General features: G+C 39.6%; 1 protein-coding gene across 1 annotated transcript; it reads left to right on the forward strand.

Annotated features, from left to right (window-relative positions):
* The first annotated feature begins 15557 nt into the window (after positions 1–15557).
* LOC139142170 (E-selectin-like) lies at positions 15558–26527 on the forward strand. The gene is made up of 5 exons (XM_070712022.1): positions 15558–15646; positions 17593–17673; positions 18281–18659; positions 21963–22042; positions 25726–26527. Exons 2-5 carry the CDS (start codon positions 17613–17615, stop codon positions 25758–25760), a joined length of 555 nt encoding a protein of 184 aa, XP_070568123.1. The 5' UTR covers positions 15558–15646; positions 17593–17612; the 3' UTR covers positions 25761–26527.
* Positions 26528–26985: the final 458 nt, after the last annotated feature.

The following is a 26985-nucleotide window of genomic DNA, read 5'->3' on the forward strand; positions in this document are numbered from 1 at the left end:
ACAGTGCCTTGTCCAAGGAAGCAAGTGTCAAATACAAGAATGAATGAATTCGCTGCCTTACAAGCTATAGTCAAAATGTTGATTAAAGCGCCACTGTACCTTCCTATTATGCCAAATGTGTGGTACTGAAGAATACTGGGTCCATGCCAAGTTTTAGTACAATTCAACACTATCTTAGGGGCGTATTTGTGTTTATTCATCATAGAGGGCACCTTAGATGATCACTGATTATCACCACAAGGAAGATAGGCCGGGCAAGGTTTTCTTCAGGTGTGCCGTTGATACAATAATTCTTGTCACGTGATTAGTGTTCACAGGGATCGCGTACCACTGCAATGGCAAGTAACTGGAAACCCCAAATGTTCTAATTTGCTGACATGGCTCTCATTTTGCAGAGCGTACGATTCTTATAGCCGTGTTACCCTTTCAAATCAAGTTACGGCTAGTTTATCGACAACTCAGACAACAGCAGCGTTCATTTTCATTTTAACATGAAGTAGTATACAAGACATAGGCTCAGCTGCTTTGTTATCTCGTCGTTGCAAAGGTCAGTTTGATCTTTTAGTCTTCAATTAAGGGAATTACTATCAACTTAAATATGCTTCTGTCCTCTAAATGATAGAAAACTCCAAGTACCCGGTGTGCATCGTACTTAAATAGGCTACATACTGAGTTGTTGATGTGCTGACCTAGTTAAAGCGTTATTGAATTCAACAGAGTTCAAAGCAGGGCAAATTATCAGCAAAACCAGTTTAATATATTTCCACAGCGATTGATGGCCATACTTTGTAAAACCTTACGGGCTATCCTACCATATCCTCGACACTCACATTCATTAGCATTGACACTTTGAAAGAACCGTGTACCATGGCTTTGTATCATTCATCACTCGGGCTGTATGTTTTGTATTTATTATAGCAATATTTGCATTGTCAGATAAACCATTATTTCTTTAAGTACTTATAGGGCAAATATTGCTTTTGAAATATGACTTTCGTTTCCACGTTAGATTAGGCGCGGTTGAGATAGATAGCGACACTGGATACCCATGAAGTTGCTGTGAAAATGACGATGACAAATTTAACAATACCGTGCTACTGACCAACAGTGCCGGGCAGTTGACAATGTGACAATAAAAATCGTTTAATATATCTTTTCCACGATAGAGCCCATTATCCTGAGACCAGGAAGAAATGGATCGTATTTTTCGTGAAACTCTCATTTTTTTTCATTTTTCCATTGTCGATAGATAATATGTTTATTTGAAATCGTAGCTGGGTGTATTGCATCGAATTCTTATCGCCCTCTTGTTGTCAGTTTGTAACATGACATTTTATATCCGTTTTCGAAAGAGTAATTTTGATAATACGCAGATTATTTCCCGGTATATTATTAGCTAAATAATATCTATTTTAATTGTAAGGCTGAAAATAAGCGCATCTTTTTGTGTCGAAGTGATTTTCCAATGTATTGTACACATTTGTTTTAATTGTTTGCGTCTGGCTACTCTGAAAAGAATCGCTCGATGGGTTGTATTGTTCTGTATTGGATGACACCTGAGAAAAACTTTGGTCAGGTTTGATTTTACTGGGCTGGAGTTCTGATTGCGGATCAGTCACGGTTTAAACAGTTGTAGCGGAGATCTAACACTTCTACTGTCTCTGCTTGCAGCCTTGGTTTGTGTTGCTCCCTTTAAGTTCTCCTCTTTCGTGTTACATTACACCACGCATGCGGAGAGCTGGCATGAAAATTATCGACCAAGCGATGCCCAAAACTAAAATACAAAGATACACTACATGCCAGTGCAGATTGCGTGCTCGCATTTGTAACAGATATAGTAAATATAGCAATTTATTGAGTAGATTGTATACCACGTGATTTCTATGTATACCACGTGATTTCTATATGGACAAAAAGTTGTTCTTGTGTCAGTTAGTTGTGTCTTGCAAGACTGCGGCGATTTGTGTGAGCGGTTGGACTAACATACATGCTCGGTCTATATAGTCATATATACTTCATCAGATATCGCCCTTGTAACTCCCGGTAGACCCTTTGTTCAATCTCGGTGACTAAAGTAACTGTCTGTGCTACTGGAAATATTGTCATATTGTCATGCTTCGGTCCTTTTTATAGGAATCGTTAACGTCTTTTCTTCAAACTTCAAATACATTCAATGTTTGTTTTTGCCGAAATTGCGGTGTGCGTATACCCATATTGTACTGCTGTGCCGCACTGATAAATCGTGGAATAATTCAACTAGGTCAGAGTTTTGAAAAAAAAAAGATTTACGTGCGCATTTATATTCTATCCTTTTTAGGAGGAATCACTGAATAACTCGTCCGCTCTAAAGTCCATTTCCAAACCCATTGAAATTCTTTTGTCTCCAAAATGCAACGGTATTTCAGGTGCGTTTTAACTGCATGGCATTGTATTACAGCAGAACTGTCAATATGTTCTCTGTTTTGATTGGAAGCTTTGCGTCTCATCTTTACAACCTGGGAATTGAATATTGCTAAGTTGTATTATTGATCATAGGGAAAAGTTTTGATAGCGCGCTCAATCATACAATTTATTCCTTGCAATAATAGAGCTTATGTTACCCTTAAAATATGGCACTAGTCTTCATTACCTCGGGCGTCAGAGACGGTCAGTGACATTTGCTGCCGATAATCATCCGTGACAATGACGGTGACATCGATCTACAACGAGAGAGTCAACCCTGTCGAATAAGAGCCAAATGAGTAAGAAGCATGTAGGGGATCACCTCTGTGCGTCGGTCATGTTCACTGTGAAGGAGGGTTAAAACTGATGCTCGTTTTTTTCTTGTATTTAATTCCAGCAAGCCGAGAAACCATTGTTCTCAAATCAATTTGGTCGCTTGCCCCGCGCAAAAACCAAACATTGCAAATCTTAACCAAACATTGCAAATCTTAACATACAGGTGTACAATCAATTCAGGTGAGAGCCCGCTACGGTCGTCATCGACAATGCTTACGATAATGTGAGTCCCGTTTTCGACGTCAACACATCTGAAATAAGTCGACTCAAATTATCCGTATGTTTCCTTTGTGCATTGCCATAACGTTTACCATACCAATACAAGAGCCTTGTCCTAGTGGATATAAATGCTTCATACTTTGGAGTTTTGCGTCATAAATACATTCCTATTGTGTTCTCGACACCTACAATTTATCATAAATGCATTGGCTTATTTACGATTATTGTGCCATATTGTGGAAATAAATTACGGCGGCGCTTTTGACGGCTTTACTACGATCATAAATGTGTTTTTTAAGCCGTCGACAATATAAAATTTTAATTATTTTTCCTATGGTGTAACCCTTGGATTTTTGAACTATGACTCGAACTACCCTTACACCAGTCACATAGTAGTATTCACCCATTTGTAAAATCTCGTGTGACTTCAAGGGAAGCAGTTGCCGTGATAACATGACGTCAAGTTTGCTTCATAAGTCGTGATGATAAGGGTGCAATAACCCCCGCTGCAGGCGGGTATACACGAGATTCGATGAAACGCGAATTCGCGGCATGTAGCACTCGCCTATCGACTCGTGCTATACTGAGCGAATTGTACCGAAATCGAGTGTATAACCAACTGCAGCGGGGGTTATTGCTATTGTGCATCAACTTGTATGTCTCTTTCGTCTTATTTGGGTGTGTTAGTCACTCAAAGTTACAAATGCAGAAAACGTACGGACATCTGAGAGATCAAACGTCGGAAATTCAGCGCCGGCTGAGCCCGAGCATTTTTTAAGTTGGCAGACGACAAAAACGCCAAATGCCAAAAGTACGTTGAGGCATTTCTAAAACGAGGATGAAACAGTTTACACCTGTTTTTGAAAATACTAATTATTTAATAAATCATTCATTTACTATGTTTATTAATAATTCCCCCCTCCCCCATTCTTTCTTGCTTTCCACATTAACCCTCTCTGCTGGTTTAGGAGCCCGTTTAGCACTACTAAAACAGTATTTTGGCATCCGATGACTTGACACCTTCGAACGAATGTTGACGATTGTAGCAGGCTACAAGCAAAGTGCGCCTGCTCGTTACGTATTATTGACATATCCGCTGATGTTAATAATTCATGGTGGTGGTTTGATTTTTACATAACTTTTCGTCTGTCATGGTAATTTTATTATCCCTATGGTTACGTCATTTGATTGGTTGTGACGTCATGTTTTGAGTTTGAAGCCCATTCAATTGCTGTTCGGTGCATATTGTTAGATTGTTATTACTGCGACCTTCACCTAGCCGTTTGTTTGATATCGATCATGCGCACTACCTCCTTTCGCAGCGTTCTGAATTTACGTGACCAACAAAGCGCACAATTTCATATGTTTTGAAAACACGACACCGAGATAAACCACGTGACTCGGAGAGAAACAGTCACTGTAACATTGCGAGCACGATAATAATAATAATAACAAGGCAGTATTGCTGAAGGCAATGAGTACTTGGGCCGAGATAGAGTAATTTTGAGGACAATATATACTACTATTCAAATATGGTCTTGAATTTCCTCCTGTCAATTAGGCATTTGATTAACTGGTTATTAAACGAAGCAATGGCATGACACTCCCGATCGAAGCTTTCGAAATGCATATATCTAGTTTAAAAGAAAGTTTCGGATCGTTGACAGCAGAGATGAACTGGGAGATGAACTTCAGTTCGTTGAAACTCGACACGCCTAATAATTTGTTACTTTTTCATAGAATGCCATGCCCTTCTCACACTTCAGATTAGTTCAACCGCCGATAAAAGCACAATTTTCAGAATCGTTTTCAATGCCGTTTAAAATTATTTTATTGTGGTGAACACGATAATAGTCCTAGGAAACTTTTCATAGTCACGCTGGATCAAATGCATATGGAGCGACTATCATACTGCAGGTGCAAGTCATAGAATACGTTCATGATATTAGGAGATACACAATTATTGAGAGCCGCAGAACACAAACCCCGGGGGGGAACTCCATGGCTAATAGTACGGGGGGGCTCCGCACGAACATGGAAACCCAAACTGTTGTGATACCAGTTTTGAGCAAAAAAAACTACCCTTTCTGATACCTAGTTGTGGAAACGCAGCTATCTCTTGGCGGGGTAGCGTGAGTTGCTATGTGAGTGGCGGGGTTGACCTTTGACCCGCATAGCAACTCACGCTACCCCGCCAACAGATAGCTGCGTTTCCACAGCTAGGCCGTGTAAATAAAATTCTTTGTTTGCCGTCCTTAGATTTTTGGAAAACCTACCAGCCAGCCAGCAAAAAAAACAAACACAGAAAAAAAACACAACACAGATCAATCGCATAAACTCTAACTTTCCCATCGGTTTATGGGTCACAAGTATGAAAAAATCATCTGTTACATTTACAACTGTGTTTCTTATGCTCTTCATTAGCACGCTGAAAACAATGCGTGGAAACAAAGGTTATACTTGTGTAAATACAACAAGCATACTTAGAGTTAGGTGACTCTGAGTCTGAACAAAAATTCCATAATAAACAATGGCAATAAACACTATACCAGTACATAATGTACAACATGTACAGTGTGATAGTAATCAACTGGTTGTGTTACGAAGATCTACAGATTGTCTCTGACGGAGATTTATGCACTGGGTGGTCATAGGTGCCAGTAAAACTATTAATTAAAATAACAAGATCTCAAATATGAATAAAAAACATATTTGCGACAAATGCAACTTACGTATACGAGGATGTTTACAAAGTTTTGAAGAAAATAAAATATATTTGAATTAACACCTAATGAAGGAACCTAAGAATTTCACGTAATGGGTTCAATTTTGCAACGTGTCTAAGTGACATTTGTATATTAATTATAACACGTAAATTTAAGATTGAGACCTGTATTGATGTTTACGATTGGACGTATATTTTTATCTTTAATTTATATCTATCATGATCAAAACCAAGCTTTAAACTTAGTTTAAAATCCCATTCTAAAATAATACGGGAAAGGACAAGAGAGAAAAACACAACAGACAGGGCAGGAGGACACAACGACCAAAGAGTAGTCCAGGGCATTTAGACAATTGGAGAAGCGTAGCTTGGACGGCACCTGTCAAGCTTGTCTACCGAGAAGTAAAGTCTATATAGTACCAACGAAACACTATTTCGAAATGTTGGGGTAAGCTTACAACAAAAGGTGTTCTTGCAAAACCTGAACATTCCACATATTAAACTGCAAAAGTTACTGAGTATAACAAAGTATAGATGTCACTCAGAAAACAAATGCTAACATCTTGGTAAAAGGTGAAACTACTGTCTCTTCCATACAACACATTCCCTCTATCCATAGTGGATAGAGGGACTGTGCATACAATTAGAATTTTTGCAGTAAGAAGAGTGGGTAGCTGAGCAAATCATAACAGCCTCGAGTACAAATCCTCCTTTTTAAGTGTCAAATAAATACAAGTCTGAGCACTGTTTCTGTTGAGTTAAATGCTCCATTAGCTGTAACTTTAAAGGCTATTTATTCTGAATTTTGTGTATCAACTAGTCTTTTACCCGAATTCTAATAGCGCTGATCTCGGTGTCAGGTTTGTTACTATATATAGCTGCGCGCGCGACTTCGAACACCGCTGCCTGAAAATCGGACAAATTGTGTTACTGCATGCGCGGTCGTTGTTGCAACTTGTAGTCTGAGCCATAAATTCATATGAATTAGTGTGATTTTCTGTATGCATTATGACGCTAGCAGGTTTTGATTTCATCGTTCTTGCCGAAAATGCGGACAAATTTTTGCACATTAATGAAGAAAAATGACGTTAAGTGATCAGCGCTATTGCATACTAAAATCCTGAATATTCTGTTTGTCAAGACAGCAATGCCGAATGGCCATTGCTATTTTGAAAACTGAATTCTAATCCGGACTTATAAAATGACCACATCGTTTTTAGCACAAAAACAGTGTTCAAAGTGAAAGCAACTTATACTGCGTACGAACTATTTGGAGCATTCAACAACGAACATTTCACCGGGCGGTAACTGCTTACCCCACCACCGGGCTGCTTGCCCCCTCGTGATCAATCGCGGATCGCGCAGAAGCTGATGGAAATTCAGTTCCATTCCTTATTCGAAGCTAAACCAGTCAAGAATTGTTTTCGACCCGTCTTGTATGGAGACCAAGCCAATACAGCGCACTTCCGCCGATTTGGAAACTTTGAGGGAGAAATAAACTTGTGAAACGGTCGATCGATCTTCACTTACGGTATACTGCAGTCCACTACAACAGGAGGTGCACATGTACACTTTACGTACAGCGGTTGATGTAACCCTTTACGATATATAGGTAATCTGATTTGTATCGAAACGATCGTACGACATTTGCATTTTTGAGACATTTGAGTAAGTTGCTGCGTCATTGCCAACAAAGGAAGGACACAACGCGTCGTATTTTCGAGCATACGATCTGTGTTTGTTTTTCATATTTCGTCCAAAAACATACCCGCACGCGGACGGCAAACAAAGAATTTATTTTACGGCGCCCTATCTGACACCATACAATACCATACGTATACAGATACGACTCACTCGCCTTGCGTACCAGGGGTACCAACAGTCAAACCGACAGATCGGAAATATTGATGGTAGATCTGGGATGTAGATACATGGGTTTCCAGTGTTGACAGCATGATTTTTTAACAAATGTCAGTTTGTGTTTAAAACCGGACCCTTTCTCATACCAACACCTCGTGAAAAGTATACCCTTTCTGATACCAAACAGCGCAAAAAAACGACCCCTTTCCGCGCGGACCCTCCCCGTATAGCCATCTATGGGATTACTCCCCCACCCCCCCCCCCGGACACAAACTCATCCAAGAATATTCCTATTAGATCGATTCCTGAAAATAAGTCAACGCACCGGCGTGTTTTTTCCGCTCAAATTCTCGCGTAAATGTTAGCGGAATGTCGTTCTCTGCGGTCGCGACCTCGGTTGAACCGAAACGGCAAAGTAAGCTAAGTCCATTGTCGTACGATCTTTTTCTTTTTAAAGATTTCTTGAAAAACACTTCTACGCTTTTTTTTTTGAAGTCAAATCTTTCCTTACACATTGCATTTAAGTAGGCATTGTTTAATTTTCTGTATGACACTGTTGCCCTAGAACCGAATTGTAAATAGATGCATTACAAAGAATTTACTTCCTATGGCCTGATACTAGAAATGTAACAATTTTCATTCCGCGATAAAAAAAAGTGGCGACATTTCCGAGGCGCGAATTTTTTTTGTCATTCTGGTATTATTTCTCACTCACATCCATGGCAAGAAAGAAAAGTGATTTCAGATCCCAAATTATTTGTAATGGCCAGGCAGCTCGAAATAAATAAATTGGTCCTCGGAATCGCCGCTGTTAGTTTAGCAGATTTTGATTTTTTTCAGAAACATGACGTATTTTCACCCACTTGGTGGTCTGTCATAGCATCTTTAGTCCAAAAAATCAAGTTTACAGTATATATGTTTTCAACAGCCTTCAAATGTACAGTATTATGTTAAAATACACCATATAGTTGTGTTTCATCAATTTTAACCATCTTGACCTGATGTTGAAATATGGACTTGGCAGGAAAAGGGATACTGTACGATAGACCTGATCATGATTATTGATAATAGACACCTCCTAAAGGTTTTATTTCTTATATAAAATGCCATATTACATATATTAGAAATCTAGCCATTTTTCTAAAAACCCGCAGCCCGCAGCCCGCAACCCGCAGCCCGCACTTTAGCAGATACCGTTGACCCCTAGCCCTGCGTACGATGCTATGTGCTACAGCTAACACACAGCATCGTACGCAGGGCTAGCGAGAGAGTTGCCGACATCGACGGTTATTTACGAGAAGTGAATAAAAGACTGTCATTTTTGGAAGCGATCGAGTAGCTGAGGTAGGCTGGGATACGACTTGGGCCCAAGAACGCTGAATTTCGGCAGTAATTTGGCTTTTTACGTCAAGTCCCAAAATGGATTTGAAGTCACCGACTGTAGCTGTAGCGGAACACACAGCATCGTACGCAGAGCTAGTTGACCCCAAGTGAAAATGTGTTCGCGATCAAATCTTCCTATATTTTTCTCAGAATTTTCGACAAAATCATTGCTTCTTACATCTTTTGTAAAATATAAAATATTAATATAAAAATGCGATGTGCCATGTCTCCAGATTTCTAAATATCGTTCGTTGACCGTTCGACGGAATACTCATTTCGCAAACTTGTGACGCAGTTGAAATTCAATACTGACCGCCAAATAATCTTACAGCGCTTGTCTTTTTAGTGTGGAGTTTCAGGGTTTGGCACACACGGGTTTCTTGACTGTAACGTACAAGTTGTTGTACTCCGACACATAACATCAAAGGATGCGTCGATTGCCGCACGTTCTCTTATCATGCAGAATGTTACGGAGCTATAACACTGTAGCAGAACTTTTACCTAAGAGAGACAGTAATCTTTCCCGACACAGGCGTATGATTGGTTCAAACCTTCGCAGTCTCGGTCAAACACACCGGAAGACTATTCCATTTAACATCAAGGGATGTGATTTGCACTAAAGGGCGTGATTTTTACCGGGAATATTAAAATAAATGCAAAAATTGAAGCTATTTGTTATGAAATTTACTAAACATTTATTTGTATTGTACCCTGAAGGGTAACAAACACTCACTCAGTGTAGCCAGGTTTGACTTCCATAACGGAAACCACCTGTGTATTCAGTGTTCATCAAAACTTGCACATGAAAACTTGTATCCGCCAACTTTGCTCTCTGAGAGCAGCGGTGCAGATAGGCAGGCACAGATTGAACTCATTGCAATACAGGGGAAAACGCAGACAATTTTACACAACCCTTTTGGACTCGTACCACGAGTCCTAATCAATAGACGTTTGCATGGATGTGGCTAAGAAGTTTGTGCACTGGCATCTCTGCTACACGAATAAAGTGCGCGGCGTACCGGAGTTCAAATCCAAACCGTGCGGGTAAATTTGACATATGTGTTTTGGTTATTTTTCATCGGGGGGGGGGGGGGGGGTCATCAAATTTTTTCGTCTGACAAAGGGGGGGTCATCTTTTTTCACGAAAAATGCAGGGGGTCTATATTTTTTTGAACACCGGCGACAAGATTTTGCCGGCCCCCAAGGCCGTAAAAACTGAACGGTCCGGGCGGAGGGCTTCTCAGATTTGATGGCTTCTATGAACTCAACTTCAACATCCAGTAACACTCTTTGTCGACCACGGCGATAGTTTCTTGGGGGATTTACTGAACCGGTCTTGCAAAAATGTACCCAAATCTTCTTTAAATACGGTCGTTGCTGCCAATCGCAATTTCTTCGCTGTTTGTACATATGATCCACGAGGTACAAAACCAGTCGCCTGATCACCACCTATCTCCTCTATTTCGTGAACTACTTATTGCCGGAGATCACTGCTGGTTGCCTTTCCACGGGTGTAGGTTCTTCCCCGTGTATTTTGCATTATTTCGATAGATTACTCCAAGGCGATAGCTATACGAAGATACGACGATCAAACGTGGGTCCTTTTCTGTTCAGACCGACAGTTGTGACCGTTAAAACAACTTGCTTAAATTTGCATGCAACAACAGTGCACTGTGCGGCATTCTCAGACGAAGACAGAAATGAAAACGTGTCGTCTGTCTTGGATAAAATGTTGCATTTCCGTCTGGTATTTCTTTGTGTCGAACTGTAAACCTTGGCTGTGCCAAACAAAAAATCCGTGAGTGCCAACCCTGAAACTCCAAACTGAAAAGACAAGCGCTGTAATGAGACGAGATCATTCTAGACATCCTCCAAATTATCCAACCATTCGCGTTAGAGTTCAGCTCGCTTAGAGGATCATAACATTCTTCGGCCTTCGTTTAGATCGACCCTAATCTCTCCCATTTAGGAAATAAATACACATCAAGCTACCTTGACAAAACTTCGTGCACCATGCAGGACCAAACACACTACAAATCTGTCTTGACGTCATCATCTCCTTACATGGTAATCGGCATACCGTATTTTTTAGCAAAGGAGACACAGAATACGTCGGAGTATTCAGTTTCAAAACGTATTACATTGTGTGATGTTGTCAAAAAAAGGTAATGTTACTGCAGTGGTATAAATTACAAAACACAAAAGTTCAAATCAGTTTATTTTGGACTGGCTTACCCAACATTTCATATTGTTTCTTATGCCAGATTTGACCACGTGCTTACTGGCGACCCCTTTACATGCAAATTTTGTGTCAAATGGTGTGTTCTCCTGGAAAAAAAACGTACGATTTCTATATGAAGGAGGCGAAATTTGCCCTCAAAACTCGAAAGCACCCCTTTATGGGGTGTACCTAGCTATTTTGAACGAGCTTCTCGAATCTGCAGCTCTATTTCGAAATGATGGTCTGGTTTTCTCAGCTCAAGGATAAGTGTTCTCCATCGCTGTGGACATTACTATTCTCAACTGGGGGTACAGTTTCCAGTCGTAATGTTTTTCATTGTGTCCGGATATAAAACCTTTCCTTTTCACAATTTTACTTCGGTTAACACTAGTCCACATCTTGTCAGCTATTAAACATGTTTCAAGTTTAAATGTTAAATTCTGGTCTCGAGCCCTCTTGTTCGACCAAACTGAAATTACCCCTCCCACTTTGGCTCGTCCAGGGGTGTAGCAAGGGTCGTGCCATCGCCTAGGAAACGGAGGGTGCATTAATTGTTGCATTTCGATGCACATTTTGATTATATTCAGAAGATTTTGTGGCAAAAACTCAGATAGAGAAGCATTAATATTCACATCTCACTTATTTAAGACTGGCTGAGAGCAGCACTTCCATTCAGTTAACATCATTACGCCATTTATTATGCAAGAAAGATGAAGCCAAGACATTTTGCCCTCCCTGGTCTCAGCCAGGAATGGTTATACCTTACAGAGTTTTTTCCCACGGAATGAAAACAAATGTACTTGGGCTGAGGCCCAAGTACAATAATAATGCACGATAGTAAATGACGTAATACCTCATTGTGAACATGTCAATATCATAGAAAACATGTGAAATACAAAAGTAAACATCTAGTGCTAAAATGTTGTGAGATATTATGATCACACCAGTTAGTATGTTATAATATGACGTCATCAGCTCTATATTCAACTTTGAAATTATAGCTCTAGATACTGGACAAAATATAACTTAATTCCAATGCCATGGGTTTTGCGGTTTTTTTTGTCTTTTACTATTTGTCCAAATCCGTACCAAGATAAAGATTAGTACAATTTCATTCAAAAGAAATGATTCCAGGAAAGATATAAATATGTCAGAATTACATTATGTTTTTCAACTTTTCCTAAAATTTCTGACATGTCATCTGTAGATTCCTTTTTCAAAATTATATCTTAACACAAGCTCATTCTTGAGTATAGTTTCATCAGCTGTACTCATTTCTGTGACCCAAAACTTGTGTATGCTCCATTTCCTTAGAAGAATCAGAAGTTTTAATACCACTGGAGTTAATCAGAAGTTTTACAACCACTGGAGTTTTCTTAAACTCGTGGATAATCAATATGTATTCGTCTTGATCGGGCACTGAGGCTAAAACTTTGCGAATAGATACTGTACATCATGTTTCACACCAAGTATTTAGGTCTGAGAACGAACGATAAACACACTAGAATCGCCATCATCAACTTGAAGACTGCGAGTTGTTTAATTTCGTGTCTTTGTTCGCGCCATCAATGTCATTTTTGAAGTGCCTGTATAGCTTCACTCCATTTAAACCGCTTCGATTATATAATAATAATAATAATAATAATAATAATAATAATAATAATAATAATAATAATAATAATAATAATAATAATAATAATAATATTCATTGCTTTAAAAACGCCTTCCATGTAAAAGACATCTCAAGGCGCATTACATTTCAGTTATAAAAATAGAGCAATGAAAATGGTTAAAAATCTCACAAGTAACTCTCTTTAAAAAGGTAAGTTTTTAAATGAGACTTTAAAACGTTAAAATTATCAACACATGTTGCATCCGAGTTTTGATGTTTTTATATCCAGGAGAAAAAGCTGTCGGTAAACCACATTTACCTAAAAGATACTTTCCTGCAGGTTGATGGCACGCAATGCCCTTTTTTAAACTCAGGGTCCTTGTGGACGGCGAACGTAAGGCGTCAGCACCGATGAACACTGAGTGATATTTAGTCACTACACAACATAGGAGCAGTTAAAAATTTAAAAAGGACCGAACCCAGTCATAGAACGACACGTAAGGCTTTTCTCATAGGGCAAACCTTTCACGTAATGTTATTCTAAGCCATAAACATACTCACTCACAAATTCAAAGGAGCAAAACACATAGGCATGAATTATAGCAACAATATGTCAATAGCAATATGCCTTTTTTTCGTGCCCATACATTGCCTTTCGATTTATCAATTAGCCGGACAAAACGCGTTGAAGACAACGATAGATAATGCGTTGTCGAGTATCAAATTGTACGGGCACCGCCTAGGTAAGACAAACGAGTAAATAATATAACAGGTGGTTAACAGCGTTTTGATGGCCACCAACGTTTACAAAGTTAATGGAGTGTCCGATCTGAAAAATGACTCACTCTTTTTACTGACTGGGCCGGCGCAGATGTTTATGCAATAAAGGTGCTCGTTATATTATGGCGCGTGTATTAAAGACAGAATGTGGAATTCCAAAACAGTACCCCTGGTTAATGCCTGGTGAATTTCCAAAGCCTATTACGTCACTTATAAAGCAGCAAAAACGATGAATAAGGTGATAATAAAACTACATGATCATCTATATTGATTTAGCACAGGTGTGCAGTGTTGCAGCCAGGACTCGCCCTTGCGACACTGTCCCCAAAACGGAACCCGTTGTCCCGTATTGTAGCGTCCTGCGGGTCACCCCAGGCGCACTTATGAGTCAACTGTGTTCAATGGGTGTAGTCTGCAAGTAATATCTCTTGCTGACGATGGCCCTTGTTTTGTATGATTATCTTGAAGCTTATATTTACGTACTTTCGGAGCAGTGATAAAAAGTAATTAAAACGATGCGCCTGATTATAATAACTTTCTTGTAGACCTAGCTCTGATTGGGGCAGATACGGTATACTGCTACAATTGCCTGAAATTCAATCATATGAGCGTAATGTCCCATAGCTAAAATTTTGTTTTTTGTGAAATTAATTTGTTTTATAAAATAATACAAAATTTGATTGACAACTGACGCATGTTGTCCCAAAAATGTGCAATTTGTCCCCAAAAGTAAACGGTCGTGTGACACAGTGTTCCCGGGTTTAAAATTCCTGGCTTCAACACTGCCCGGTGTGAAAGGAATACGGTCCCCCTCAGCATCTGCACATCTTCTTGCAGCGCATTGGTGAAGAATATCGTGCCTTGGCAGTAGGCGTACCGTAGACTCTTGTGCACTTTTGTTATCTATCTATATGTCAGTCTGTCTCTCTATCCATCCCTTCATTCATCTGTCCATCCATCTATCTACAGAATCTCTCTATATATCCATCCATCCACCCATTCACCCTTCCATTTATCTATCTATCTATCTATCTATCTATCTATCTATCTATCTATCTATCTATCTATCTATCTATCTATCTATCTATCTATCTATCTATCTATCTATCTATCTATCTATCTATCTATCTATCTATCTATCTATCTCTCTATCTCTCTATCTATCTATCTATCTATCTATCTATCTATCTATCTATCTATCTATCTATCTATCTATCTATCTATCTATCTATCTATCTATCTATCTATCTATCTACCCATCTATCCATCTATCTGTCTATCTATCTGTCTATCTATCTATTCTATTTATCTATTCTATCTATCTAGCTAGCTAGCTATCCAGCTAACTATCTACTAATATGGCCACTTATCTGTCCAGCTATTTTACCTGTTGTTCCTCTCTCCATCATCTCTTGACCTTATACTGTCAACTTTCTGGTCCAAAAATTTCTCCCTTGAAAAGTGGCATAGAAAATAAAGACCTGCCTCCATATAAGTAGTTGGTCTTCACAAGTTTTATTTAGGTTTCTCTTCATCAAACACAATGAGCAGAGAAACTCGCACACTCTTAGATACCTTTACGGACAAAGGACGCTGGAAGAATGCATTATCGTCTAAAAAAGTGATGTCCAACTATAACTATACTCGATATTGTGAATAAGTCAAAACGAACGTCCGAGCATAAAGGTGCCATTCGAGTAATCTCTTATTATCGTAAATTTACAAGTTAAAGGATCCCCTATGAGTTTACACCACTTTTTAAGGGTTAGGGTTTTCGCATACCACTTCTATCCAATGCGATGGCGACAAAATTACTTTATTGATTGGTTGAGTAAAGCTACGTGTTGCAAGCACAGAGAATGAGGTGTGCATATTGAAGAGGGACGAAACACGGACTAGCCATCTATCTTCACAGTGGGTTGCGCTCTCTGCAAGAACGGCAGGGGGTTAGCGTCATTTCAGCCGCCATCGACGGATGTTGAGGAGTACCACCCCCTGATTCTTTGAATTCATAAATTGTCACCGTTGCTACACTTGTTCAGCAATCCTGTGACGGTGTGGATACTGGGTAAGTTCTTCTTTTCCCTGAAATTCTGCTTTTCTCTGAGTTCGTTTTCAGATGGGCACTCGTGTCGCACATACTAACGCGAGGAAAACAAGATCCGTGCGTCCAATAGTCCAAAGTTGTCATGTCAAATTGTTAGGCTCTTTTGTAAATTCCAATAGCGGTATGTCTGTGTATTTTCCGTTGACTTTTTCCCCGTTTGCAAGACACAGTGTACTTTTCTTCTGCCAACATATCTAAATACCTAGTATCTGACTCATCGACATAGCCCGCATGTATATGTATGCACGTTGTAATCCCAAATATCTGTTTTGACAACTTTCTTTACTAGAATTCATTTGTCAACAATAATATGCAGATCACTGTGTTGAGACTACAATGCGTATACTTTGTATATCGCAACATAACGCCCCTAAGGAGGAGAAGAAGAACTTGTTTTAAGTTTAGAGAAAAAATCCCATGAAAATGTTATCGAAAGTATTAACTGTTGTCCCTCCGTTGAGGATCACAGGGACAGACGTAACCTAGGGCCATAAACTTGTTTTGTTTCTCAACTTGGGTTTGCTATACAAATACGATGCGCAGTGACGTCGTTTTATATTTTTCGGGGTTTGGGTTTTTTTTCGGTTTTTTTGTTGTTGTTTTTTTAATCCGATACAATCCAGACATCGACATGAAAAAGCGAAATCAGGAATTTTCGGATGAAGTGGTGATTCTGACACGGCAAAATTATGACAATGCATTCGCTTTTCAGAACTGTACAGTGCATATGCTACAGATGTAAACATTTTCTACCATGGCTATTCGTAGGCCACTGTTTTTTTTTTCTTTTTTTTCCAAAAGGACCTTGAATATTAATGCTGACCTTACTTATCTGTATTTACGCGCGCGAACATCGGACACAAGACTTTGTTCTGTTTCGTTAGTTTCTCGATTTGTTTTTTCATTCCGTCTGAGCAATGTTGTCAAGATTTCGCCTTTCCCAAAGTAGAAGGGACATCGTGCCAACTCCATATCCGTCGCTATTCCAGGCAGATATGAATTTACCTTTCGTTCGTGACACCCTTGCTACTTTTCGCAAATTTAGGGTGGGATATCTACCAAGTCCAAAGGTTGTTTCGATCCTGCCCTCTGATCATGAGAAATTTATAGGAACTTGCATGAACACCTTTTAAGGTGTTGTCACGGGAATTTTAAGATGGAACGTCGATATTTTGAGGTCCCTGAGGAGAAAAGTATCTTTACATTTTACCAGCGCTCATTTAATACGGTAATTATGATGAATAGAAAACAATATAGTATACATGGCCATTATATTTGTCTTAGTTCAAAAAAATTCAAACCAATCCAATTGCCATATTCATATGTCAAGCTCCATTTCAACTTCAAACAGTCGTCGGAACTGCGCCTGCGCGAGTTTCTTGTTTACAGACAATGTATTTCGTGCACGATATTTGGACGAATCTCATCATCATAGCGGCAACATTCAAATTGTACGATGTGATTATGTAGATATGCTTTAACTTTAATCAATCACAATGGTACCTTGGATACGGTGTTTACATTGGTTGTATGGGTCCCATACGACCTTTGAGCGCAGTTCCAACGACTGTATCCCTTTCAGGGTATACTGTCACCTGTTCCAATTTTGCCGCAGTTACCATGCAAAGAGAAATTAATCAATTTTAGATTTTAGCGGGTGGCCGCTTTTGAAAACATCGCCCTCACATAGGCATTTTGAAGACCAAGGAACGCCCCTTTGACCATATATGGGCATATTTAGATTACAGGTGACTGTATACCTTTAACGTGTCAAGCAAACACAATGGGATTAATTTACGGATTCTAGTATCTTTATTTGCATGAGGACACCTATTGCTTCAACATCGGCGTTCGTTGAAAAGACAAACGTGTAAAATAAACTATCGAATTCCTACCTTCTTTTCCAGGATACCTATCACGTAAGAAGATGATTTCGACGTTAGCGTTCGTTGTCTCCATTGCCGTGCCTTTGGTTTACGGCCAATCAGGTAATAATTCTCATCTTTCACTATCTTGTCGTTAGGTCATGGTTGTTCAGGTTAACAAATGCCAAGGTCGCAAGAGAACATCAGTTTTTAAATAAACGGCTTCAAATTGTGTCATCATTTGAATTTCAATTTACACCAACTTTGCAAGGGATGATATTCTTTAAACATGTGCCTAATTATCAAAGACTTCATTTTTTTCTGAGAATAACTCGTCAGCAGAAATGAAGAACGCATACATATGTGAAATTAAATTTAAATAATATGATTACGCAACATAAACCTTTATCTTTTCATCTCTGCCTCTACCTTCTGTTGTCCCTCTTTCTCTCTCTGTCTGTCACACAATGACTCTGTCCCTGTCTCTATCTCTGTCTGTCTGTCTGTCTGTCTTTCTCTCTCTCTCTCTCTCTGTCTGTCTGTCTCTGTCTGTCTCTGTCTGTCTCTCTGTCTCTCTCTCTCTCTCTCTCTCTCTCTCTCTCTCTCTCTCTCTCTCTCTCTCTCTCTCTCTCTCTCTCTCTCTCTCTCTCTCTCTCTCTCTCTCTCTCTCTCTCTCTCTCTCTCTCTCTCTCTCTCTCCCGTCAATGCCATCTAAATCTGTTATATTCAGTTGATTCAGTTGATTACACCCGATGTGAATGTTACGACTACAACATACACTGCGGAAAAGAAACATGGGACTCCGCTAAAGCACTCTGTGAGGCCGAGGGCGGGTGGCTTGCTACCATCGACAACGAGCAACTCTGGACTGATTTGAGGGTCGAGATAAACAACAACAACATGAACAACAAGGAATGCCATAACTTCGGTTTCTGGATCGGCCTCCACGACGCCAATAGAGACGATATTGATAGCGATGCGGATAAACACGATGCTGATGATTTAGAATGGCTCGAACCCATGTGTACCTACTACACGAAGTGGGCCCCCGGTGAACCGAACGATAACACTAAGAAATCACACCAGGGGCAAAACGCTGTGCAATTATGGTAAGTGTGAACCTAACCCTAACACCATCGTCCGATTATATTAGTGAAGAAACGCTGATAATTACGACGCCGTCTGGCAAATTATGGTTGAACGCGCCTCAAAGAAAGATATTCGGATTCTCCATCTATACTTGAACATATTTAATACTTTATTGGTCTACAGATTATTATGGCTCATCTTGAAGCTCTTGGAGAAAGGAAAGTTTTTCCCCGCTAAATTTTGTGAGAATCAAAAATTGCAGTTTTCTCCATTGAGTTAATGCAGGTATGGCGGCTATTTTGAATTTCAAGTATCGTAAATATTGCTTCTGTTGTATCAAATTTTGCGCTGCGATCTCTCATTTTTTTATTCTTTTATTTCGGAAGAGGGTGGTGGAAAGTTTCCTCAAAAAAAAAATGAGCAAATGCTATAGTCTTTCAATTTCCTGGTGCGCGCTACCTTAAAATCGATACGTCCCCTCTCCCTCTCTCTCCCCTCGACCAACATTTTGAAGTTCTAAACTAAATCCGACATAGAAATTATAACTTGAACTTCTCAAACACACTGATGAGTCTTTCGAGGTATAATGTGGTTCGTGCCTCGAAAATGAAAGACTTAAGCTTTACTCAAACTTTCCTCAAGCAAGTTCTCAACCATTCTCTTTCAACATCAAGAAAAAAAAGTCGGGAGCCACCGAAAAATTTGGCACAAGAGAAACAATTATCCAATATTTACCGATATTTGGAATTCAAAATGGCCATCATCCATGTGTTCAGTTATCTCAGGGGAAAAATAAAATACCCGATTTTTAGAAAAACTAAGCCATTGAAAAGTTTAGCTGCTCCATAAGCTTCGTAAATTGGCCTCCAAAAGTGATAGATCAAGAGAATATTATATTACCATGCCCTGGCTGTCGAATTTTAAATTGGTCGAGCTGAACCGCGTGACTGACCACAAATACACAGTAATGGTTTTTTTACGTGCCCGTGAATATGAATAATAAGATTAACAACTCAAAGTATCGTAACTTTACAGCTCAAACGTAAATCATAATCAATCACAAAATAAAATGGAGCGCTTGTGGGCCAAATTGAAATACTTTTTTCTGAAATATTCTCCGAATTTGCCAAATTTTACAGCGCGCTGACATTTTGTCGCGTATTGCTCAGTTCTAGGGCCCAGTTGTCGTTCGCTCCAGAAATTTTCGCAAATTTTGACGGTTTTCTTCGGTTCGATGATAATATAATGGAAATAACAGACTCCGCTCTGACCATTAACGTTTATTTGTGGGCGCGGGCTCGGGGAAAGCCAAATTAACGGGCTCGGCAAGCCTCGCCGTTAATTTTGGCTTTCCTCTCGCCCTTGCCCATATATAAACGTTAATGGTCAGCGCGTCGCCCGTTATTTCTATATTTTAAAAGTTTGTGTGTCCAAATATCTGTCCCCGAGGCGCATTCTACCGTAAACCGCTGACCTGTTCTTGAAAAGACAACGATGACTATATGGGGAGACCGAAGCAATGATTAACTCTCTAACTTTTACACTTTTCCAACGGCATAACAGTGGTACTAAACAAACAAAAACAAACTAACGAAAAACGTTTTACCACGATATGTATTAATTATCTTTGACCCCCTAACGGTGGCACTTGCATGCTAACCTTCTGTGTCTTAAATTTCTGCCTTCCCCTTGCGCTAGGATCGCCTACCAAAGGTGGAACCAGATAACGATTCTCCGAAAACTGATAGTATGAGCAATCGTCACACGTGCATCGCAACAGTCGCGTACATTCTGTGTACTTACATAGACGCTTAGATGAGACATAAACAGCCGTACACAGGTTGGAACAGAAAGAAGTGCGTGTCTCTATTTTACTGGGTAATGAATTATCATGATTTGCATACGAAACATCTAGCTTTTTTCCTATTTGAGTTGGACGAAATTGATTGAACGTGTAATCGAAACTGCCCCAGGCTTAAAAACACCCGAACGTATGCTCATCTACACCGGCTGGAAAGATCCATACAATGCATTGAAACACTGTCAGTTAACTCGGCTAAACTGCAACTAGCATACGATCGATCCTCATTCAAAGTGTACGCATGCGTCGAATGAATTTTCGAATTATATTTTTTGTACGATACAGCTAATTTATAGGTAATGGATGGCAGAATATAGTACAAACAATACAAAATGTGTCGCCAAACCATTCCTCTTCAATTTCTCGCACTTGCAAAGACGGCGATTTGCAAACATCAATGGCATTTCCATTCTCGACTTTTCAACCAGGAGGGCAATTTGAGACTTTTTTGTCAAAAATACTCATTTTATATAATTAAAACACAACTATTCTTCCTGATTTTTTGTTCTTTCCGTTATACAACCGTATCTCGTCGGCATACAGAGGAGCATCACCTTATCTTTACCTAAATAAAGTCCCCTATTAAGGTTTGTTTTTGGTGACTATTGTTTTCTTCTCTTCACTGTTTGTTTCTTTTGTTTGTTTTGTTTTTTTGTGTGTGTGTTCTTTTTATCCAGGCTCTCGTCGTCATATAAAAAACCCCATCCCAAAGTGCATCAGCCTGTGGGACAAATGGGTTTCAAACGCACAGCGCATGCTCATTCATGCACCATCGTTCAATGTTGTGTCCAGTGCAGTGCTAAATGACCCATATTCGGTTATCTAGACTCTCAACCGGTCTCGTACTCGCGATTCCCTGGTATCTCCGGCCCGTGACGTAATCATACGCACTGTAAACCACTGATGCCGGCCGGTTGCATGCAATACAATGATGTAAAAATTACAAATGATCCAATTCAAAGTCACGGTCACGACTCTGGTACACGCCTCAAATTTGGAAACTGACAGATTTTAACTTTTGCAGAAACTTTCCTCTAACTTGAAACATTCTCTTTTAAAATCAAGAATTGAAACTAAGATGCCAACGTTCAAATTTTTGTGCCAGAGAAACAAATCAATTCTAACTTACCGACATTTGAATACAAAATGGCCGCTATCCCTGTGTTAACTCCATGGAGAAAAAAAAACTCGTTTTCTGCAAACACAGGAAATGAAAACTTCATATACTCCACAAGTGTCAAAATGAGTTAACAACAAGTGGTACACCATTTCCGGGTCATAGTCGTTGATGTCTATTTCGCGATCGTTAATGCAAATGTACATTATTTACCTTTTAAGGAAAGTCATCTTTTCAATATGTTTTCGCCCAAGCCATCCATATTTGACGGACGATTAAAATTGTATAATTTTAGTAAAAAAATGAAAGATGTTATCATTTATCGACTGTCGCATGTAATTTCAGGTTCCGGGGCAACAAGGACGGTTTATACGACGATGACTATGAGTTCCGAGAGAAGGGCTATATTTGCCAGGTACCTCTGGGTAAGTAACAAATTAAATATAATGACTTGGTCTAAAAATATTACATTACTGATATAATCAGCAATAAGGGCGGTTCTATTAGTCTTGTTTCAAATTGACCAACTATTTATATCCTAGACATATGCACCAGAATACTGCCACAGTAATTTCGGGTGTTTGGCGTCCTTCAAGGTCCGCTTACAGCGCCCTCAACGGCTGGGCCTTAGTCTCATTTGCATGTATTAAACTCGACACTGTGATTGGTTACCTTGTGTAAGCCTCGTTCTGTAGTTTTCGCTGCCTTGTAATGTAATGTCCCATGTACCAGGAAACTGCTGTGGTAGCAAGTCATTTAAATTGCTCTGGGTACGCGCTGGGTTCGATCACAACGTGCATAAACTAAGACAGAAGCGGAGTTCGCCCGAGAAACATTCACTTGTTTAAAAAAATGCGTGTCTATTTGGCTCCGACTGCTTGCCAGTAACGATTCGGTTCTGAATACAAATATAGAACATATCGACTGCTCACTGATATGGTTTGTGAACTTTGTAAATTTGACGAACCGTTTTCAATTTCCTAGCATGCCGACAGCATACCCTGACTTATAATATAGCCTGCGCTTGCAAAGCCCTCCGATTGGTCCTGCTACGAAAAGACCCATTGTGTTATTCATGATGTACTACGGATTGATATACTAGAGTTGGTACGCTGCTAGCAAGTCTTGGACCCATTGCTGAAGTATCGGGCGGCCGGAGAGCCTTTTAACATTCGTTCGCTTTTGATTGGGATCTCAACATTTAATGTCAATTCTAAGCGGAGAGTATATGGGAGAGTATAAAATTGTAATAATTCATATTCTCATTGCAATATTTCAATCCATTTTTGTGAAACTGTTATGTACTTAGAACAATTTCTACCATTTCATCGCCAACTGACTCAAAACAGTAACCCTTTTCCTGGTTTTGAATGCTATTGATATTTTCTCAAAAGGATATCGATATAAATCCACCGCCTCTCCGTCCAAAATCATGATAGTTTACCTGTGACATTAGTCGTAGTAGGGGGTGCGGTATTCACTGATGTCTGAACGCTGTAAGAATTGTTAGTGCCATGCAATCGTTTCGTACCATCTCTCCTTCTCTCAACATTGTGCAAAATGTCATCACTGGGCCAAACGTTTCGCATTTTATACAAAGAAATGCTGCTTTGCGCTACTAGCTAAATCAAAATTTTGCTCTTAAAAAGTTGAAACACTGAACACAACAAGCGAGCAGTGTACAGAAAAAATTACAAAATTGACTGACTTGATGTTTCTCAGTTGAATTTGGTCTTTTGTCTTTGTCTTCACGTGGCAGTCAAACAAGGTCACAGGTGTAGTTATCATGAATACTAGTTACCACAACGGTTTCCTGGAAGTAAGCTTTCGTGGGACACGACGTAATGAGGCAGTGAACATTACAGCTCGAGGCCAACACAGGGACATGTGGCAACCAATCACAGTACCAGGATAGAACTAAATGTCACATTGTAATGATACCTAAAGAGAGGAAACGGTCCAACAAATAAGTGCGCTGTAAGCGGACCTTACAGGACCACAAACACCACGCACTGTGACCGGTACATATGTCCCGGACCTTACACAGGGGAGAACCATTTGATTGGGGGGGGGGCTGGAGGATTTTTGAGGGGAAAAATTGTCGGCAGGTGAAAAAGAAGAAAAAAATGATATAGTAAATGTCTTGAGAAAAAAATTAATTATATCAGACCAACTTAAAAAATTGTCAAAATATTGGGGAAATCTCTCTCATTCTTTAGAGGTGTGCCTCCTTCGGCGATAACATTTTCAAAATACACTGGAAGGCCAATATGTTCATTGTTTGATTGTTGACAATTTTTACGCAAACACTTATCATGTAAAATATAATAAAAATATCAGTATCAAGTGTCATTTTAAAACAGTCTTACTTAGTACAAAACAAACCGAAACACCTCAGATTGCACCTTTGTACACATAAATTTCTCAAAATTTTCGATGCGGGGGGACTCCCCTCTCGCGCTCTCTCCCCTTGGGTGTCCTTTCGTCATTTTCAAATAGTTTTATCTATAGTGCAAAGAAATAGAAACACCTCTCAGATTGTACCACATTGCATCATTGCGCACATCAAGGTTTCAGCATTTTCTATGTAAGAGGGGGGCATGGCGTACTCCCCCTCCCCACCCGACCTCTTTCACCTCTAAACGATGCTCTGGTTGTTTTTTTCCAGTTTTTTTTTACTATTTAATTTCAATAAAGAATTCATTAAAGACGATCCTTTGTTTTACACAATCTCTGTCCTCTAATTTAATGTCATCTGTTCTGTGCTCGCATAGAATGCTACTCGTTATATCCTTAGATATGCAGTTGTTAACCTGTGACATGTAATTGACTCAAGAATCACGTATTAAAAAACTAGAAATCATGAAAAAAATTTGCATTGCTTCCACATGCGGAAAAAAATTGTTGCAGGAGAGACAATAGAAAACATTTGATGCCACAGTGGAGGGGGCGGTTACTGCCATACCCATTTCCTCCACCCCCTTCCCAAATGAAATGGTTCTCCCCTTAAGAAATAGGACGATTTCAACTGCCATACTACCTTCTGACGTCCCTAGGAAGTGTGAGAACAGCGGTGTGGGATCGATTTGTTCTTATACTCTGTATTGTCGCGCGAGCGACATATGCTTTCGTTTGACGAATGCTCATTGGTCATTTGCTGTCCCGCGCCCGAGCCGCGCTTATTAGTTGGCGAATGGGCGGTCGGGTATTATAAAACCGGAACTATAGCAGGGGCAGACGACACACTTAAAAGTAAATGGGTTTGTGCACTTCCCTTTGGTGAAAATATGTGGATATTGACCAAAGCACGATGCCATGAGGTTATTTTGACGAGCATATCGCCAAATTATTAATATACTGAATGCTGTTAGAACAGCGAGAAGTAAACTTTCATCAGAAGAAAGATGTTTCGCATAGCGTTATATGTGACTGAATGTGGACTATGTTTTGAAGGGGAATGATATCAATCAAAGGAAGTTATTGATGACAATGGTGTTTTCTACAACGAAATATGATAACTGCAATTTTCTTAAGAAATGAAGGGGCGTCAGATATATAATCCTACACCCCCATGGGCTGAGATGGAATGTCCCACACTCGTTTGGGAATTCAGGTCTCTAGCACGAGCAACTCGTGTGAGACATTCAATCTAAGTCCAGTGGGTAGGGGATTCTGTTATTCCGTTTGAAAAATACTTAGGTTCGTTCTGCAATTAAAAAAAATCATTTTACTACTTCATGGTAAGTTCTTGAAATCTCTCCAAGAACTTACAAGGGAACAACATCACTGGTAGTTTGGAGAACTGTTTACATGCCCATCTATGTATCTGTCTGCGCCTCTCGGTATCAGTCCCTCTTTCTCAAACTTTAAGTGTATTTGTTTCCATTTCACTTCCTTTTTCGATTGCTATGTCTGTCCATCTGTTTCTCTATGTCTGTTTCTGACTTTTAGCTCTCTCTCTCTCTCTCTCTCTCTCTCTCTCTCTCTCTCTCTCTCTCTCTCTCTCTCTCTCTCTCTCTCTCTCTCTCTCTCTCTCTCTCTCTTACCATACACACATTAAGTAAACAGATAATTCGGACAATAATCTTATTATCCTTTCTTACCACAGAGAACTGCTCCTGTACCGAGGAAGACGAGGGTTAAGTTTAAAGATTTATTAGATTGAAAACCGTGACAAGTTTCTCCAAAATCAACCGGTACCTATCAGCGAACAAATACTCTATTCGGAGATAACACCTCGCTTCAAATTCCTCTGCTATCATCTTGCTGCATATTTCGGCGAATAAAGGCAAAGAAACCCTCTATAATTTCACCCGTGACCTATGTTTGTGTAAGCTAATAAACTCTTATAACAAAAATTAAGTAAAACAGCAGGGTTTATATAAGACTAAGAAGGGAGTGGATGCGACATAAATATGTCCATCGACTCGGAGAGGATACCTTAAAATGACCTGCCAAGCCCCCTCATTCATTTTTTCTCTAGTTTGAGTTATTTGACACTCGCTTCGGACACCCCAGGCACGGCGGCTGGATTAACTAATCAAACCAGACATTTCACGGTAAATTGCCACGACTCGAATCCAGTTACCCTGTATTAAACGAAAACACTGGTTTGTCAACAACAACAAAAAAGCTCATATTTTCGCTCTTTCATTTTTTGTTTGATTCTTTTTCAATCGTTGGGCAAAGATTTTTTTCTAAACAAGCCATTGTGATAGTGCATTGTGATTGATGTAAGACGAATATCTGTGTCCTTCATCAACGATTTGCCAATTTAACAATGCATATAATATCTGTAACACTGACGTCTGCCCTTCAGCAGACATTTCATAAAGCTTGTGGTGGGTAAACTCATTGTAATTCTCTTTGATCACCTGAATTGTAGAATAAATTCTAATGAGGCAGCATGATTGCCTTTGTTTGTGGTTGTCACTTGATTTTGAAACGCTTTATTTGAGTTAGAAGTCAAGTTCGTATGATTGATTTTTAACTTAAACGCGGCGCTGTTGACGCTGGTATTGTATGTGTGCTTAGTTTTCTCATTTACTGTTGGTTGCTTGGCCAAGAATCGTTTTAAACTGCACTCTGCCAGACAGGGAACAGTTTTCAATGGTGGGATGTGGATGGATGGGTGTGTTGCCTGATTGTAAAGGTACTAGTCGCGCCTCAAAAAGCAAAGATTGATTTGCCCCAAGGTTTCCTCATAAAGGCAACCTTTCAACCATTCTCTTTCAAAATCAAGACTATACATCGAGGGTCACCGGGCGATTTCGGTACTGGACAAGCAAATTTCCAAATACTTACCGATATTTGTACTTTTAAATGGCTGCCATCCCGGTGTCATCTCTATGAGGGGAAATAAAATTTC

The sequence above is a fragment of the Ptychodera flava genome, chromosome 10 (genome assembly GCF_041260155.1).
Source record: "Ptychodera flava strain L36383 chromosome 10, AS_Pfla_20210202, whole genome shotgun sequence".
Classification (NCBI taxonomy): domain Eukaryota; kingdom Metazoa; phylum Hemichordata; class Enteropneusta; family Ptychoderidae; genus Ptychodera; species Ptychodera flava.

Bases quoted from the DNA above. Each gene is read 5' to 3' on its own strand.
- LOC139142170 (XM_070712022.1), top strand. From the start codon at position 17,613: ATGATTTCGACGTTAGCGTTCGTTGTCTCCATTGCCGTGCCTTTGGTT. The intron at 17,674-18,280 runs GTAATAATTCTC...TGTTATATTCAG, and splicing joins TTTGGTTTACGGCCAATCAG to TTGATTCAGTTGATTACACC. The intron at 18,660-21,962 runs GTAAGTGTGAAC...ATGTAATTTCAG, and splicing joins CAAAACGCTGTGCAATTATG to GTTCCGGGGCAACAAGGACG.